Raw genomic sequence first — 17,887 nt, 5'->3', positions numbered from 1 at the left:
CCAAGTGCTGGAATCGGGTATTTCCAATCAGCGCAGAGTATTTAAGAGGAGGTGTTTATCTGGTGGGGGGGTTCAGACTGGGCGTTACGTAGTGTAGGCAGCAGGCCCTCGCAGCACAGTGTGTTTCAGGAGAGGAGTGTGCTGATCTTTTGGGTGGCTCAGATTGAGCGATACATAGTGGAAGGAGCAGGGTCATCCAGCAGCACAGAGTATTTCAGGAAGTGTTGCTCTTGTGGGAGGTCACATACTGATTTTTTTTTTCTTTTTGGTTTTTCCCCGATCGCATTTTCGCAGGGATAAAACTGAGGAACTGGCAGAATTAACAGACGAGCAGCGGAACGAGCTGATGAAAAAGGAAAGCAGTCGGCTGCAAAAAACTGGACACCGCGTGACTTACTCTCCCCGGAAAGAGAAGGCGCTGAAAATCTACCTGGACGGAGCATCCAATAAAGACGCTGCCCAGGACTGACGTAGGACGCACCGGCCATCTTGGCGAGTCATGTTCCTTGTTTTCATGACCGGTTCACTGCCGCGGGAGGAGTCGCGCCTCTTGGCGGGGGGAGATACTTGTTGAGTGTGAAGCTATGACACCAGCACTGATTGGTCAACTGTCTAAGCCAATCAGCAGCCTAGTAACCTTCTGGGTTCCTTGTTTGTGACTTCTAATCATGTTCTGCACTATGGTCGATTAAACTGTAAAGATGAAAGGGATGTGCAAATAAGAATTGAAATATATTTAAATATATATTAAGTTAAAGCTACCCGGGCGCAGCGGAGGAGTGGGCATCACCGAGCTCAGGTAAGACGGGCGCGGCTACAGCCCTGGATGGCTTCAGGCTCTTTTGGGGGAGGGAAAAATTGTAAAATAAAGCCTGGACACTTTTATTTTGCTGATACACACATTACCTCATGAATGGCGGAGAGTTCTATAGTCCGTATGTGAAGCACCGCGGGAGCCGGGCCGCTGTATATATCGGGATTGGTCTCTCGCCTGCCGGTGGGTTGAGACGGGCGCCGGCCGCGGCCTGGGTGGGAGGGGGAGGCCGCTACGTGTTGAGGTATAGACTGAGGCTGGTTGGTAGCAGTAGAGCAAGATAATGCAGCTGTAGAACTGCTCGTCACGGGCTGAATACCAACGTGGATTCGGGGTGTGGTAAGAGCTGGGACTTGACTACGGGGCGTCCTCCGAGGGGCAGAATGCAGCAAACCCCTAAATATTCACTGGACATTGTGTCTCCTGTCTCTGCGTGTCAATCATTAAAGGGCCGGTCTAATATAAAAATAGTTTAATCCGTGAATAATGAAACCGTCTGCAACTTTAGAATAGACTGTGTGTTTCAATGCCTCGCTATTTTCAAGATCTCTGCTTGCTGTCGGTGAAAAAGTTCATTTGCATCCAAACTCTAGTCCTGTTCACAAGGGTGCACAACTCGTTAGGCCCTGTTCACACAGCGTATACTTGGGTCGCATTCTGGTGTTTTACACTCCGAAATACACGTAAAAAAAAATGCTCCCCATTCAAGTCAATGTGAAAGTGCGGTTAGTACATACAACGCGTTTTGTTTGTTACACGACTTAAAACCGCATCGCGTAATAAATAAATGTCATGTCCATTCTTTGACACTTAAAACGCGCCAAATGTCCCCATGGTCAACGGGAGTCCTAATTATGCACCAAAAGGTTTGCGAAAAAAGCCTAAAAATGTGGGTTTTTTTTCTAAAGTGCTTCACAAGAAACACTGGCGAATTTGACCCGTTTACGCGTAGTTTTATTTTAGCGCGGTGTGAATATTCCCTTACAATGTATCATGTTTCTCTCTTCTAAAGAGCCCTGTAGGGTAAGGTGTCTATTCACTGACCGCAAGCAGAGACCTTGAAAACGTAGACTTCCGATTCCATCCCTCTATTAGAAAGTTGCTGAGAATGTGAGCGTCTCCTCCCCTGCCTCAAAAGAAACTCGTATAAAAATAGAGGCGCACATTAAATGTCAGATTGTGGATGTTCTTGCTGGGACTTGTAGTTCCACAGCAGCTGGAGAACCGCTGGTTGCCTCGCTTTGCAATAGAGCAATCGTCTGTGTTTCAGAATGTAAATACAAATTCCCCCGTGTCCCCAAAAAAGACCCCGGATTATTACATATCACTCTGTACATTGGACAAGTAGCTGCAGATTTAAGTTGGTTTTCCCCTCCCCCACACCTGGTACTATAGGCTTCTGTATACGCTGGTTTGTTTGTTTTTTTTAACAATTTTTTTTTGTTTTTGCGAACTTTCCCTTTCCCCTTTTTTTTTCCTTTCAATAAAACTGCATAAAATCCATTTTTTCAGATCTAAAACCAAACTCACAATATTTCTCTGCATCAGTTTTGAAATCTCCATCTAATAATTTATAACAGATCAGTACAAGGTTTTGATAATTATTTTATTTTATTTTTTTTCATGCCGACCGCTGTTTACAACAATGAACATGCCAATAAATTGAAAAAAATAAATAGTCGTGTGTCTTCCTTCTGAAGTTCTGAGAAACTGTGGGGGGGAGGGGCTGTGACACCTCCCTGACGCCAATTAAAGGGACATGAAACACAGACTCCGTCTAGTGCAAGGCCTGAGGAGGCGGAACGTGATTTAAAGGACAAAGGTAGAAGTCATGCCCCGCCCCTTCAGGGACCTGCACTAGACAGAGCACGCGGTTTCCCTGGAGTGTTCCTTTAATAGATGACGTCACCGTTATTTCTGGATCTGCCTCATGGATAACAATGAATGTGAATCAGGAATGCAATAAATGAAGGCGATAATCCAGTGTAATTCCTCTAATCTGGCATTGTGACTGGGATATCAGATTTTCTGGATTATTGGATGGTCCTAGAAAAGTAAAGTATAGAACTGACTTGTAAGACTATTCACACGACAGCCGGATCTGGGCCGGGACCCATTGACTTAGGCCTCATTTACACGAGCGTGTGCGTTTTGCGCGCGTAAAAAACGCAGCGAAAACTTGACAGCTCCGGCAAAAGGCACTTGACAGCTCCGTGTGTCATCCGTGTATGATGCGCGGCTGCGTGATTTTCGTGCAGCCGCCATCATAGAGATGAGTCTAGTCGACGTCAGTCACTGTCCATGGTGCTGAAAGAGTTAACTGATCGGCAGTAACTCTTTCAGCACCCTCGGCAGTGCATTCCGATCACCATATCGAGTAACCTGTTTAAAAAAAAAAGAGGTTCGTACTTACCGAGAACTTACCGGCCGTTGCCTTGGTGACGCGCCTCTCGACATCTGGCCCCACCTCCCCTGATGACGCGGCAGTCCATGTGACCGCTGCAGCCTGTGCTTGGCTTGTGATTGGCTGCAGCTGTCACTTGGACTGAATTGTCATCCCGGGAGGTCAGACTGGAGGAAGAAGCCGGGAGTTATCGGCAAGTCAGAACTTTGTTTTTTTTTTACACGTTCACGTATATTGGAATCGGAAGTCACTGTCCAGGGTGCTGAACCAGTTTAACTCTTTCAGCACCCTGCACAGTGACTGTCTCCTGCCGGGTTCGGTCAAAACAAGTTCGGCCGAACCCGGTAAACTTCGGTTTGGTCATCTGTAAGACACTCCGTTCGGATGTTTGTAGCACGTGGTGCTTTTCTGTTTACATTCAGTTTGACAGCTCTTGCGCGAATCACGCAGTTCGCACGGAAGTGCTTCCGTGCGACCTTCGTGGTTTTCACGCACCCATTGACTTCAATGGGTGCGTGATGCGCGAAAAACGCAGATTTATAGAACATGTCGTGAGTTTTTTTTCAGCGCACTCACGCTGAGCAAAACTCACGGACTGTCTGCACTGCCCCATAGAGTAATATAGGTGCGTACGACACGCGTGAAAAGCACGCGCGTATATTACGCTCGTGTAAATGAGGCCTGACTTGTAAGACTATTCACACACGACAGCCGGATCTGGGCCGGGACCCATTGACTTATAATCAGGTCCCTAATCTGAACCAAACTTTAGGTCAAGAAAACGCGGCGACTAAACTGCAATGATTAGCGCAATTAACGTGATATCGCGCCAAAAGTATCTATGGGGGTTACCCGATATTGTAAATCACATGCAGTCCTCTACCCATGGTTTTATTAAATTTGCATGCTATATAATACGATCACCATTTATATAGTGTCACAATCCAATGTATTTTGCCAGCTGTTCCTCAAGAGTCCACCAGGGGGCGCTGCATCCATGAACACAACAGGATCCTGCATGTTCGGCCTTTCTAATCACCTAAAATCAAATATTTGCAGATTTATTATTTTTATTTTTAATGAAGCGACGGCTTAAAAATCAGGAACGCGGCACAAGCTGCACCGAGTTATTAAAATAGTTTATTTACGGAGCTCAAAGATCACGGTAAATCCTACATTACATGATCCGAGAAGTGCACAATAGAAATAACAGCCAACGTTGTTCTTGTGTTTCCATCCAGATTTCTCGCACATCAGATCAATGTTCTCCCTACAGGAGCAAGTCAAGGGGTTAAGAGTCCACCATTGACCGGCCTCAGATCTTTGCTTCGCTGCGCTGGGGGGTAAATCTGAGTGTTCACTGCTGGTCTACGTGCGTGTAGTGATACGTAATGTCAGAGCCATGCAGGACCCGCCGTCAGTCCCGCTGACCTAACGGTTTCAGCTTAATATACGGCATCTATCTCAAAAAGTCAAAACATTTAAGAGTAAACAATTAAATTGCTTAAAAGACCACACACAATACATTAAAAAAAAAGTGTTCAAAGATTTACGTAGCCTTTTTTATAGGGGAGGGGGGTCTCGGCTTTGGACATTTCCAGCTTGTGAGGAAGGTCCCATGAAAATAGGATGATTACAAAGTGTTCCCTGCTGGGACCCCCTAGTGATCAGCTGTAATCTGGCAATAAGTGTTCACTTTCTCTGCAGCGCCACCACAGGAGAAATGAAGTATTACACAGTGTCCATTCATATCAATGTGTTGTCTGTATAATACAGGACAGGATGGGTCCTCTAGAGAGAGACGCTCTATGTGACCGCTCTCTGAACAAGAGATGAGGATCCTGAACAGCAGACCCCCCCCCCCCCCTCTATTACCAGGAACCCCCTAATAGGGTGTATGGAAATAGGTTGTTATGGAAATGTTCCTTTAAAGGGTTTTCTAGTTTTGGAAATAAAGCAGTCGCCTCCGAAAATCCCTCTAAACGGCAATAATCAGTAAATTGCTTAAAAGACGCTGATCCCGAATCTGTAATTTATATCTTTCTATTCACTGCCATTTCTCCGATATAAACCCACACGAGTCCCCGGAGTCCTCCCGCTACATCGACATGCGGCACACAGACTTTGCGGGTTTACAGCAGGGAATGAAGGTAGAAAGAAAAAAATTACATATTCCGAATCCGTATCTTGTAAGATATTTACAGATTACTGCAGTTTGTTTTTTTCAAGGTGACCTTCTCTTTAATCACTATACAATGGAAAGCTCAAACGTTCTAATAAACTTGCACAATTCTTAACCATCTTCAAGATCTCTGCTTGCTGCCGGTGAATAGAAACATTGTTTACATTCAGAGACTTTGAAGGCCTAATACTTCTCACAGCTGAGGGTTTGTTACAATTGTATCCAGTCTAGACAATCCGACTAGAGAGCTAAACCCATCAGCAGCACAGATCTCTCTCCCTCCTGCTACTTTGCTACACTGTATCAGTCTGGAGTGTAGACTCAGAGGATTGACTAGATGAGACTGAAACAAACTGTCAGCTGTAAGTATTCGGTCAGGATGGATTTCAGCCTCTTAGGTGTAAACAAAAATGTTCCCACTGACAGCAAGCAGAGATATAAGTATATTATAAAGTTGCAGAACTTTTCATGGTACAATGATTAAGCTTTATTACCGGGACATTCCCTTTCATTTTGAGGAGATCAGTCATTGGTCAGAAAATGAATGGAAGCCCAGACCTAGTCTGTGGTGACAAGTCACAAAATACATGTAAAGTCATTTTGGTGTAGGCCGCGCTACAATCAATCAGTGTGACAGATGTCAGTGCCTCAGTCCGGGCTCTTCATAAGGACAAGTTATGGGGGTTTCTGCCGCTCATCCCCGGACCACTCCCCTCCTCCGCCGGCCCCCATTGCCCTATTCCCCCCCATCACTAGTCAGGTGGTTGCAGCAGTAAATCCCATTACAGGACGTCTTGCACAGGCGGATGGGGGATATTTTGCAGGCCCTTCGTCACAAACAATAATAATATTAATAATTTTTTTTTAAAAAGTTTGGGTGACGTCTACGGTTTACATCGGGGATCAGATTTGTTTTTGAGATCTTCAAATCTAATCTATGAATTGTGGCCGAGGAACAAGTTCTGACTCTTTGTCAATGACGTCTTCAGAGGCGCTGAGTTCAAGTCCAAAACCTGTGGGCACAATGAGGCCCCCATCATAGACCAGATCATCCTGGGGGGCTGGGGCGATAAATGAGAGGTCCTCGTCTGTGGCCCCCGGCTGGTCCCTCTTGGTGTTTAGTAGAGATGGTTCTTCACAGACGGACATCAAGCTGAGACTAAGAAGACGGGAAAGAAGAAGAAATCTCATCCAGGAACAGAGTGGGACGGCGCAGCATTGAGAGCGCGCGGCGGGTGACGCCACCCGAAGGTCCCTGCATTGTGGTCACCGGTCACTCATTGTGGTATTTGGAGCTTTCTAATGCAAGACACGTTCTAAATGCATTATAAAGATCAGGTGAATGTTCTCTGTATGGAATATTAGTCCCGAGAATGCTCTATGGACTGTATATCAAACATTAGACTGCTCTGCACTGTATATCAAACATTAGACTGCTCTGCACTGTATATCAAACATTAGACTGCTCTGCACTGTATATCAAACATTAGACTGCTCTGCACTGTATATCAAACATTAGACCGCTCTGCACTGTATATCAAACATTAGACTGCTCTGCACTGTATATCAAACATTAGACTGCGCTCTGCACTGTATATCAAACATTAGACTGCTCTGCACTGTATATCAAACATTAGACTGCTCTGCACTGTATATCAAACATTAGACCGCTCTGCACTGTATATCAAACATTAGACCGCTCTCTGCACCGTATATCAAACATTAGACTGCGCTCTGCACTGTATATCAAACATTAGACCGCTCTCTGCACTGTATATCAAACATTAGACTGCTCTGCACTGTATATCAAACATTAGACTGCGCTCTGCACTGTATATCAAACATTAGACTGCTCTCTGCACTGTATATCAAACATTAGACCGCTCTCTGCACTGTATATCAAACATTAGACCGCTCTCTGCACTGTATATCAAACATTAGACCGCTCTCTGCACCGTATATCAAACATTAGACTGCTCTGCACTGTATATCAAACATTAGACTGCGCTCTGCACTGTATATCAAACATTAGACCGCTCTCTGCACTGTATATCAAACATTAGACCGCTCTGCACTGTATATCAAACATTAGACTGCTCTGCACTGTATATCAAACATTAGACCGCTCTCTGCACCGTATATCAAACATTAGACTGCTCTGCACTGTATATCAAACATTAGACTGCGCTCTGCACTGTATATCAAACATTAGACCGCTCTCTGCACTGTATATCAAACATTAGACTGCTCTGCACTGTATATCAAACATTAGACTGCTCTGCACTGTATATCAAACATTAGACTGCTCTGCACTGTATATCAAACATTAGACTGCTCTGCACTGTATATCAAACATTAGACCGCTCTGCACTGTATATCAAACATTAGACCGCTCTCTGCACCGTATATCAAACATTAGACTGCGCTCTGCACTGTATATCAAACATTAGACCGCTCTCTGCACTGTATATCAAACATTAGACTGCTCTGCACTGTATATCAAACATTAGACTGCGCTCTGCACTGTATATCAAACATTAGACTGCTCTCTGCACTGTATATCAAACATTAGACTGCTCTCTGCACTGTATATCAAACATTAGACCGCTCTCTGCACTGTATATCAAACATTAGACCGCTCTCTGCACTGTATATCAAACATTAGACCGCTCTCTGCACCGTATATCAAACATTAGACTGCTCTGCACTGTATATCAAACATTAGACTGCGCTCTGCACTGTATATCAAACATTAGACCGCTCTCTGCACTGTATATCAAACATTAGACCGCTCTGCACTGTATATCAAACATTAGACTGCTCTGCACTGTATATCAAACATTAGACTGCTCTCTGCACTGTATATCAAACATTAGACTGCTCTCTGCACTGTATATCAAACATTAGACTGCGCTCTGCACTGTATATCAAACATTAGACTGCTCTGCACTGTATATCAAACATTAGACTGCTCTGCACTGTATATCAAACATTAGACTGCTCTGCACTGTATATCAAACATTAGACCGCTCTGCACTGTATATCAAACATTAGACTGCTCTGCACTGTATATCAAACATTAGACTGCGCTCTGCACTGTATATCAAACATTAGACTGCTCTGCACTGTATATCAAACATTAGACTGCTCTGCACTGTATATCAAACATTAGACCGCTCTGCACTGTATATCAAACATTAGACCGCTCTCTGCACCGTATATCAAACATTAGACTGCGCTCTGCACTGTATATCAAACATTAGACCGCTCTCTGCACTGTATATCAAACATTAGACTGCTCTGCACTGTATATCAAACATTAGACTGCGCTCTGCACTGTATATCAAACATTAGACTGCTCTCTGCACTGTATATCAAACATTAGACCGCTCTCTGCACTGTATATCAAACATTAGACCGCTCTCTGCACTGTATATCAAACATTAGACCGCTCTCTGCACCGTATATCAAACATTAGACTGCTCTGCACTGTATATCAAACATTAGACTGCGCTCTGCACTGTATATCAAACATTAGACCGCTCTCTGCACTGTATATCAAACATTAGACCGCTCTGCACTGTATATCAAACATTAGACTGCTCTGCACTGTATATCAAACATTAGACCGCTCTCTGCACCGTATATCAAACATTAGACTGCTCTGCACTGTATATCAAACATTAGACTGCGCTCTGCACTGTATATCAAACATTAGACCGCTCTCTGCACTGTATATCAAACATTAGACTGCTCTGCACTGTATATCAAACATTAGACTGCTCTGCACTGTATATCAAACATTAGACTGCTCTGCACTGTATATCAAACATTAGACTGCTCTGCACTGTATATCAAACATTAGACCGCTCTGCACTGTATATCAAACATTAGACCGCTCTCTGCACCGTATATCAAACATTAGACTGCGCTCTGCACTGTATATCAAACATTAGACCGCTCTCTGCACTGTATATCAAACATTAGACTGCTCTGCACTGTATATCAAACATTAGACTGCGCTCTGCACTGTATATCAAACATTAGACTGCTCTCTGCACTGTATATCAAACATTAGACTGCTCTCTGCACTGTATATCAAACATTAGACCGCTCTCTGCACTGTATATCAAACATTAGACCGCTCTCTGCACTGTATATCAAACATTAGACCGCTCTCTGCACCGTATATCAAACATTAGACTGCTCTGCACTGTATATCAAACATTAGACTGCGCTCTGCACTGTATATCAAACATTAGACCGCTCTCTGCACTGTATATCAAACATTAGACCGCTCTGCACTGTATATCAAACATTAGACTGCTCTGCACTGTATATCAAACATTAGACTGCTCTCTGCACTGTATATCAAACATTAGACTGCTCTCTGCACTGTATATCAAACATTAGACTGCGCTCTGCACTGTATATCAAACATTAGACTGCTCTGCACTGTATATCAAACATTAGACTGCTCTGCACTGTATATCAAACATTAGACTGCGCTCTGCATTGTATATCAAACATTAGACTGCTCTGCACTGTATATCAAACATTAGACCGCTCTCTGCACTGTATATCAAACATTAGACTGCGCTCTGCATTATATATCAAACATTAGACTGCGCTCTGCATTATATATCAAACATTAGACTGCTCTGCACTGTATATCAAACATTAGACCGCTCTGCACTGTATATCAAACATTAGACTGCTCTGCACTGTATATCAAACATTAGACCGCTCTCTGCACTGTATATCAAACATTAGACTGCTCTGCACTGTATATCAAACATTAGACTGCGCTCTGCATTGTATATCAAACATTAGACCGCTCTCTGCACTGTATATCAAACATTAGACTGCGCTCTGCATTATATATCAAACATTAGACCGCTCTCTGCACTGTATATCAAACATTAGACTGCGCTCTGCATTATATATCAAACATTAGACTGCTCTCTGCACTGTATATAAAACATTAGACTACTCTGAATTATATATCAAACATTAGACTGCGCTCTGCATTATATATCAAACATTAGACTGCGCTCTGCATTGTATATAAAACATTAGACTACTCTCTGCATTATATATCAAACATTAGACTGCTCTCTGCACTGTATATCAAACATTAGACCGCTCTCTGCACTGTATATCAAACATTAGACCGCTCTCTGCACTGTATATCAAACATTAGACTGCTCTCTGCACTGTATATCAAACATTAGACTGCGCTCTGCATTATATATCAAACATTAGACTGCTCTGCACTGTATATCAAACATTAGACTGCTCTGCTTTGTATATCAAACATTAGACTGCGCTCTGCATTATATATCAAACATTAGACTGCTCTCTGCACTGTATATCAAACATTAGACTGCTCTGCATTGTATATCAAACATTAGACTGCTCTGCTTTGTATATCAAACATTAGACTGCTCTGCTTTGTATATCAAACATTAGACTGCTCTGCACTGTATATCAAACATTAGACTGCTCTCTGCACTGTATATAAAACATTAGACTGCGCTCTGCATTGTATATCAAACATTAGACTGCTCTGCTTTGTATATCAAACATTAGACTGCTCTGCACTGTATATAAAACATTAGACTGCTCTGCACTGTATATCAAACATTAGACCGCTCTCTGCACTGTATATCAAACATTAGACCGCTCTCTGCATTGTATATCAAACATTAGACTGCTCTGCTTTGTATATCAAACATTAGACTGCTCTGCACTGTATATCAAACATTAGACTGCTCTGCTTTGTATATCAAACATTAGACTGCTCTGCTTTGTATATCAAACATTAGACTGCTCTCTGCACTGTATATCAAACATTAGACTGCTCTGCACTGTATATCAAACATTAGACTGCTCTGCATTGTATATCAAACATTAGACTGCTCTGCATTGTATATCAAACATTAGACTGCTCTGCTTTGTATATCAAACATTAGACTGCTCTGCACTGTATATCAAACATTAGACCGCTCTCTGCACTGTATATCAAACATTAGACTGCTCTGCTTTGTATATCAAACATTAGACTGCTCTGCATTGTATATCAAACATTAGACTGCTCTGCTTTGTATATCAAACATTAGACTGCTCTGCACTGTATATCAAACATTAGACTGCTCTCTGCACTGTATATCAAACATTAGACTGCTCTGCTTTGTATATCAAACATTAGACTGCTCTGCACTGTATATAAAACATTAGACTGCTCTGCACTGTATATCAAACATTAGACCGCTCTCTGCACTGTATATCAAACATTAGACCGCTCTCTGCACTGTATATCAAACATTAGACTGCGCTCTGCATTATATATCAAACATTAGACTGCTCTGCACTGTATATCAAACATTAGACTGCTCTCTGCACTGTATATCAAACATTAGACTGCTCTCTGCACTGTATATCAAACATTAGACTGCGCTCTGCATTATATATCAAACATTAGACTGCTCTGCACTGTATATCAAACATTAGACTGCGCTCTGCATTGTATATCAAACATTAGACTGCTCTGCACTGTATATCAAACATTAGACTGCTCTCTGCATTGTATATCAAACATTAGACTGCTCTCTGCACTGTATATCAAACATTAGACTGCTCTCTGCACTGTATATCAAACATTAGACCGCTCTCTGCACCGTATATCAAACATTAGACTGCTCTGCACTGTATATCAAACATTAGACTGCTCTGCACTGTATATCAAACATTAGACCGCTCTCTGCACCGTATATCAAACATTAGACTGCTCTGCACTGTATATAAAACATTAGACTGCGCTCTGCACTGTATATCAAACATTAGACCGCTCTCTGCACTGTATATCAAACATTAGACTGCTCTGCACTGTATATCAAACATTAGACTGCTCTCTGCACTGTATATCAAACATTAGACCGCTCTGCACTGTATATCAAACATTAGACTGCTCTCTGCACTGTATATCAAACATTAGACTGCTCTGCACTGTATATCAAACATTAGACCGCTCTCTGCACCGTATATCAAACATTAGACTGCTCTGCACTGTATATCAAACATTAGACTGCGCTCTGCACTGTATATCAAACATTAGACCGCTCTGCACTGTATATCAAACATTAGACTGCTCTGCACTGTATATCAAACATTAGACTGCGCTCTGCACTGTATATCAAACATTAGACCGCTCTCTGCACTGTATATCAAACATTAGACTGCGCTCTGCACTGTATATCAAACATTAGACCGCTCTCTGCACTGTATATCAAACATTAGACCGCTCTGCACTGTATATCAAACATTAGACTGCTCTGCACTGTATATCAAACATTAGACTGCTCTCTGCACTGTATATCAAACATTAGACCGCTCTCTGCACCGTATATCAAACATTAGACTGCTCTGCACTGTATATCAAACATTAGACTGCTCTCTGCACTGTATATCAAACATTAGACCGCTCTCTGCACTGTATATCAAACATTAGACCGCTCTCTGCACTGTATATCAAACATTAGACTGCTCTGCACTGTATATCAAACATTAGACCGCTCTCTGCACCGTATATCAAACATTAGACTGCTCTCTGCACTGTATATCAAACATTAGACTGCTCTCTGCACTGTATATCAAACATTAGACTGCTCTGCACTGTATATCAAACATTAGACTGCTCTGCACTGTATATCAAACATTAGACTGCTCTGCACTGTATATCAAACATTAGACCGCTCTCTGCACTGTATATCAAACATTAGACTGCTCTCTGCATTATATATCAAACATTAGACTGCTCTGCACTGTATATCAAACATTAGACTGCTCTCTGCACTGTATATCAAACATTAGACTGCGCTCTGCACTGTATATCAAACATTAGACTGCTCTGCACTGTATATCAAACATTAGACTGCTCTCTGCACTGTATATCAAACATTAGACTGCTCTCTGCACTGTATATCAAACATTAGACTGCGCTCTGCATTATATATCAAACATTAGACTGCTCTGCACTGTATATCAAACATTAGACTGCTCTGCACTGTATATCAAACATTAGACTGCTCTGCACTGTATATCAAACATTAGACTGCGCTCTGCATTATATATCAAACATTAGACTGCTCTGCACTGTATATCAAACATTAGACCGCTCTCTGCACTGTATATCAAACATTAGACTGCGCTCTGCATTATATATCAAACATTAGACTGCTCTGCACTGTATATCAAACATTAGACTGCTCTGCACTGTATATCAAACATTAGACCGCTCTCTGCACTGTATATCAAACATTAGACTGCTCTGCACTGTATATCAAACATTAGACTGCTCTGCACTGTATATCAAACATTAGACTGCTCTGCTTTGTATATCAAACATTAGACTGCGCTCTGCATTATATATCAAACATTAGACTGCTCTGCACTGTATATCAAACATTAGACTGCTCTCTGCACTGTATATCAAACATTAGACCGCTCTCTGCACTGTATATCAAACATTAGACTGCTCTCTGCATTGTATATCAAACATTAGACTGCGCTCTGCATTATATATCAAACATTAGACCGCTCTCTGCACTGTATATAAAACATTAGACTACTCTGAATTATATATCAAACATTAGACTGCGCTCTGCATTATATATCAAACATTAGACTGCGCTCTGCATTGTATATCAAACATTAGACTGCTCTGCTTTGTATATCAAACATTAGACTGCGCTCTGCATTATATATCAAACATTAGACTGCTCTCTGCACTGTATATCAAACATTAGACTGCTCTGCACTGTATATCAAACATTAGACCGCTCTCTGCACTGTATATCAAACATTAGACCGCTCTCTGCACTGTATATCAAACATTAGACTGCGCTCTGCATTATATATCAAACATTAGACTGCTCTGCACTGTATATCAAACATTAGACTGCTCTCTGCACTGTATATCAAACATTAGACCGCTCTCTGCACTGTATATCAAACATTAGACTGCGCTCTGCATTGTATATCAAACATTAGACTGCTCTGCACTGTATATCAAACATTAGACCGCTCTCTGCACTGTATATCAAACATTAGACTGCGCTCTGCACTGTATATCAAACATTAGACTGCTCTGCACTGTATATCAAACATTAGACTGCTCTCTGCATTGTATATCAAACATTAGACTGCGCTCTGCACTGTATATCAAACATTAGACTGCTCTCTGCACTGTATATCAAACATTAGACTGCTCTGCACTGTATATCAAACATTAGACTGCTCTCTGCACTGTATATCAAACATTAGACTGCGCTCTGCATTATATATCAAACATTAGACTGCTCTGCACTGTATATCAAACATTAGACTGCTCTGCTTTGTATATCAAACATTAGACTGCGCTCTGCATTATATATCAAACATTAGACTGCTCTCTGCACTGTATATCAAACATTAGACTGCTCTGCATTGTATATCAAACATTAGACTGCTCTGCTTTGTATATCAAACATTAGACTGCTCTGCTTTGTATATCAAACATTAGACTGCTCTGCACTGTATATCAAACATTAGACTGCTCTGCATTGTATATCAAACATTAGACTGCTCTGCTTTGTATATCAAACATTAGACTGCGCTCTGCACTGTATATAAAACATTAGACTGCTCTGCACTGTATATCAAACATTAGACCGCTCTCTGCACTGTATATCAAACATTAGACCGCTCTCTGCATTGTATATCAAACATTAGACTGCTCTGCTTTGTATATCAAACATTAGACTGCTCTGCACTGTATATCAAACATTAGACTGCTCTGCTTTGTATATCAAACATTAGACTGCTCTGCTTTGTATATCAAACATTAGACTGCTCTCTGCACTGTATATCAAACATTAGACTGCTCTGCACTGTATATCAAACATTAGACTGCTCTGCATTGTATATCAAACATTAGACTGCTCTGCTTTGTATATCAAACATTAGACTGCTCTGCACTGTATATCAAACATTAGACCGCTCTCTGCACTGTATATCAAACATTAGACTGCTCTGCTTTGTATATCAAACATTAGACTGCTCTGCATTGTATATCAAACATTAGACTGCTCTGCTTTGTATATCAAACATTAGACTGCTCTGCACTGTATATCAAACATTAGACTGCTCTCTGCACTGTATATCAAACATTAGACTGCTCTGCTTTGTATATCAAACATTAGACTGCTCTGCACTGTATATAAAACATTAGACTGCTCTGCACTGTATATCAAACATTAGACCGCTCTCTGCACTGTATATCAAACATTAGACTGCTCTCTGCACTGTATATCAAACATTAGACTGCGCTCTGCATTATATATCAAACATTAGACTGCTCTGCACTGTATATCAAACATTAGACTGCGCTCTGCATTGTATATCAAACATTAGACTGCTCTGCACTGTATATCAAACATTAGACTGCTCTCTGCATTGTATATCAAACATTAGACTGCTCTGCATTGTATATCAAACATTAGACTGCTCTCTGCATTGTATATCAAACATTAGACTGCTCTCTGCACTGTATATCAAACATTAGACTGCGCTCTGCATTATATATCAAACATTAGACTGCTCTGCTTTGTATATCAAACATTAGACTGCTCTCTGCTTTGTATATCAAACATTAGACCGCTCTCTGCTTTGTATATCAAACATTAGACTGCTCTGCTTTGTATATCAAACATTAGACTGCTCTGCTTTGTATATCAAACATTAGAACGGGTAAAACTGAGTGATCCATAAATACTCCATATTACTCACTGGGGTATTCTTTAAATTAGATGTGAGGCACTAGAATGCTCTGTATATTGTGTATCACCCAAAAGACCGCTCCTTGCTTCTCTGGGATTGTTTATTAACCCCTGGAATGCCTCTGCATTGTATATTAGTCAATTAGAGTACTTTGCATCTATTTTGATACATTTTCCCCAAAGTAAAAATGTAGTGGTTACCCTTAGCAACCAATCAGATTACACCGCATTATTGTCAGGGGCCCTTTGAAAAATAAATGCAGCAACCTGATTGGTTGGCATGAGCAACTACTCTCATTTTCCTTTACACAGAGGGGGAGATTAATCAAAACTGGTGCAGTTTATATCAGGCTCTCTGCATCTCAATACCGAGTATTGGCTAATAACACATTCTCGGTATTGTAATGTAGTAACTGATTAACCATCATTAAAAAGATCAATATTTTATTGCTTGCAGTAAATCAGACTCTTATGTGCTGCAGCGGTGGCTGTAACTAATGTGCCCAATCTCCATGTTCTGTCATTTAGAGGTCTGATCCATTCTTACCCATCAACAGACTGGGAATGAGGAATGAGACACTGTGAGCCCCATGCCTCTGTGGCATCACCCTGTGAGCAGCTGGTACTCACCTCCGAGGCTGGCAGACAAGTCCGCTGGGACACGGGCAAAAGTTCACAGGGACTTCAGGCTCCAACTCCCAAGTGAAAAGCTCTAATAATGGGTTCAGGGTTTGGCACTGTTCACCCTTACCAGGCATCGGGGTGCACACCGGGAACAGGAGACCTGCAGGAAGACCAGAGAGCAGGAGTCTTATAGAGGACAAAGACTGTTCACCGCAGAGATGCCGCGGGACAACACATTACACCCCAACCTTAACATGTAACTTTTGTTTCTCATTTCACAGTTTAAATCATAAATATTGAGTCTGTATCTTATCCTGTAGTGACTTGTTCTCCAATCGCATCCAGAGCTGCATTCAGAGTTCTATTGGCTGCTAATCAAATACATCAGCACCCAAACAGCTTTTTCAAGACTATATTTTAAGGTTTGCTGCAGAGTCTGCGCTATGCACCCACTGAACCACCAGGGGGCAGCAGAGAGATGTGAATCCCTTAGGCCCTGTTCACATGGAGGTTTTTGCAGGCAGAAAATTCTGCCTCAAAATTCCATCTGGAATTTTGAGGCAGATTTTGATCTGCTTGCACACCGTTTGCCGCGTTTTTCGCCCGCAGCCATTGCGCGCCACGGGCAAAAACACAGTGAAAAACGCTTTCTCTGCCTCCCATTGATGTCAATAGGAGGTCAGAGACAGAAACGCCCGAAGATAGGGCATGTCGCTTCTTTTCCCCGCGAGACGGTTTTTCCGCTCGCAGGAAAAAAACGCCTCCGCCTCCCATTGAAATCAATGGGAGGCATTTACGGCCGTGATTTAATGCGTTTTCCGACGCAGTTTCTGCGTCAAAAAACGTGTAAAAAAACTCAGTGTGGACAGGGCCCTAGGCAGGTTATCCTTAGTATAGTCTGAGAGTGTTAGATCAGTGGGGGTCCGAGCCCCAGAATGAAGTGGCTGCAGTGCTTGCTGGATAGGCCACCAGTGTTCAAGTTCTAGAAAACCCCTTTAACAGGAAATCAATAGCATTCTGAATGCAGCTCTGGATGTGACTAGAGT

The 17,887-nt window shown here is 42.0% G+C and overlaps 2 protein-coding genes across 3 annotated transcripts in view; one reads left to right on the top strand and one right to left on the bottom strand.

Annotated features, from left to right (window-relative positions):
* The window catches only part of USP47 (ubiquitin specific peptidase 47), a 40,251-nt gene extending 39,357 nt beyond the window's left edge, over positions 1 to 894 (top strand). For both annotated transcript variants that reach the window (XM_075838154.1, XM_075838153.1), the window contains exon 28: positions 295 to 894. In XM_075838154.1, the coding sequence (XP_075694269.1) occupies positions 295 to 469 (175 nt within the window). In that variant the 3' untranslated portion in view covers positions 470 to 894. The remainder of the gene's footprint in view (positions 1 to 294) is intronic.
* Positions 895 to 6,245: 5,351 nt separating this feature from the next.
* The window catches only part of DKK3 (dickkopf Wnt signaling pathway inhibitor 3), a 45,292-nt gene continuing 33,650 nt past the window's right edge, over positions 6,246 to 17,887 (bottom strand). Inside the window, exons 7-8 of the mRNA XM_075838152.1 lie at positions 16,848 to 17,001; positions 6,246 to 6,559 (exon numbers count right to left, since the gene is read on the bottom strand). Of these exons, the coding sequence (XP_075694267.1) occupies positions 6,331 to 6,559; positions 16,848 to 17,001 (383 nt within the window). The 3' untranslated portion in view covers positions 6,246 to 6,330. The remainder of the gene's footprint in view (positions 6,560 to 16,847; positions 17,002 to 17,887) is intronic.

This window comes from Rhinoderma darwinii, chromosome 9, assembly GCF_050947455.1.
Source record: "Rhinoderma darwinii isolate aRhiDar2 chromosome 9, aRhiDar2.hap1, whole genome shotgun sequence".
Lineage (NCBI taxonomy): Eukaryota > Metazoa > Chordata > Amphibia > Anura > Rhinodermatidae > Rhinoderma > Rhinoderma darwinii.
The sequence above is the reverse complement of the archived record's forward strand: the minus strand, read 5'-3'. Positions and strand labels throughout refer to the sequence as shown.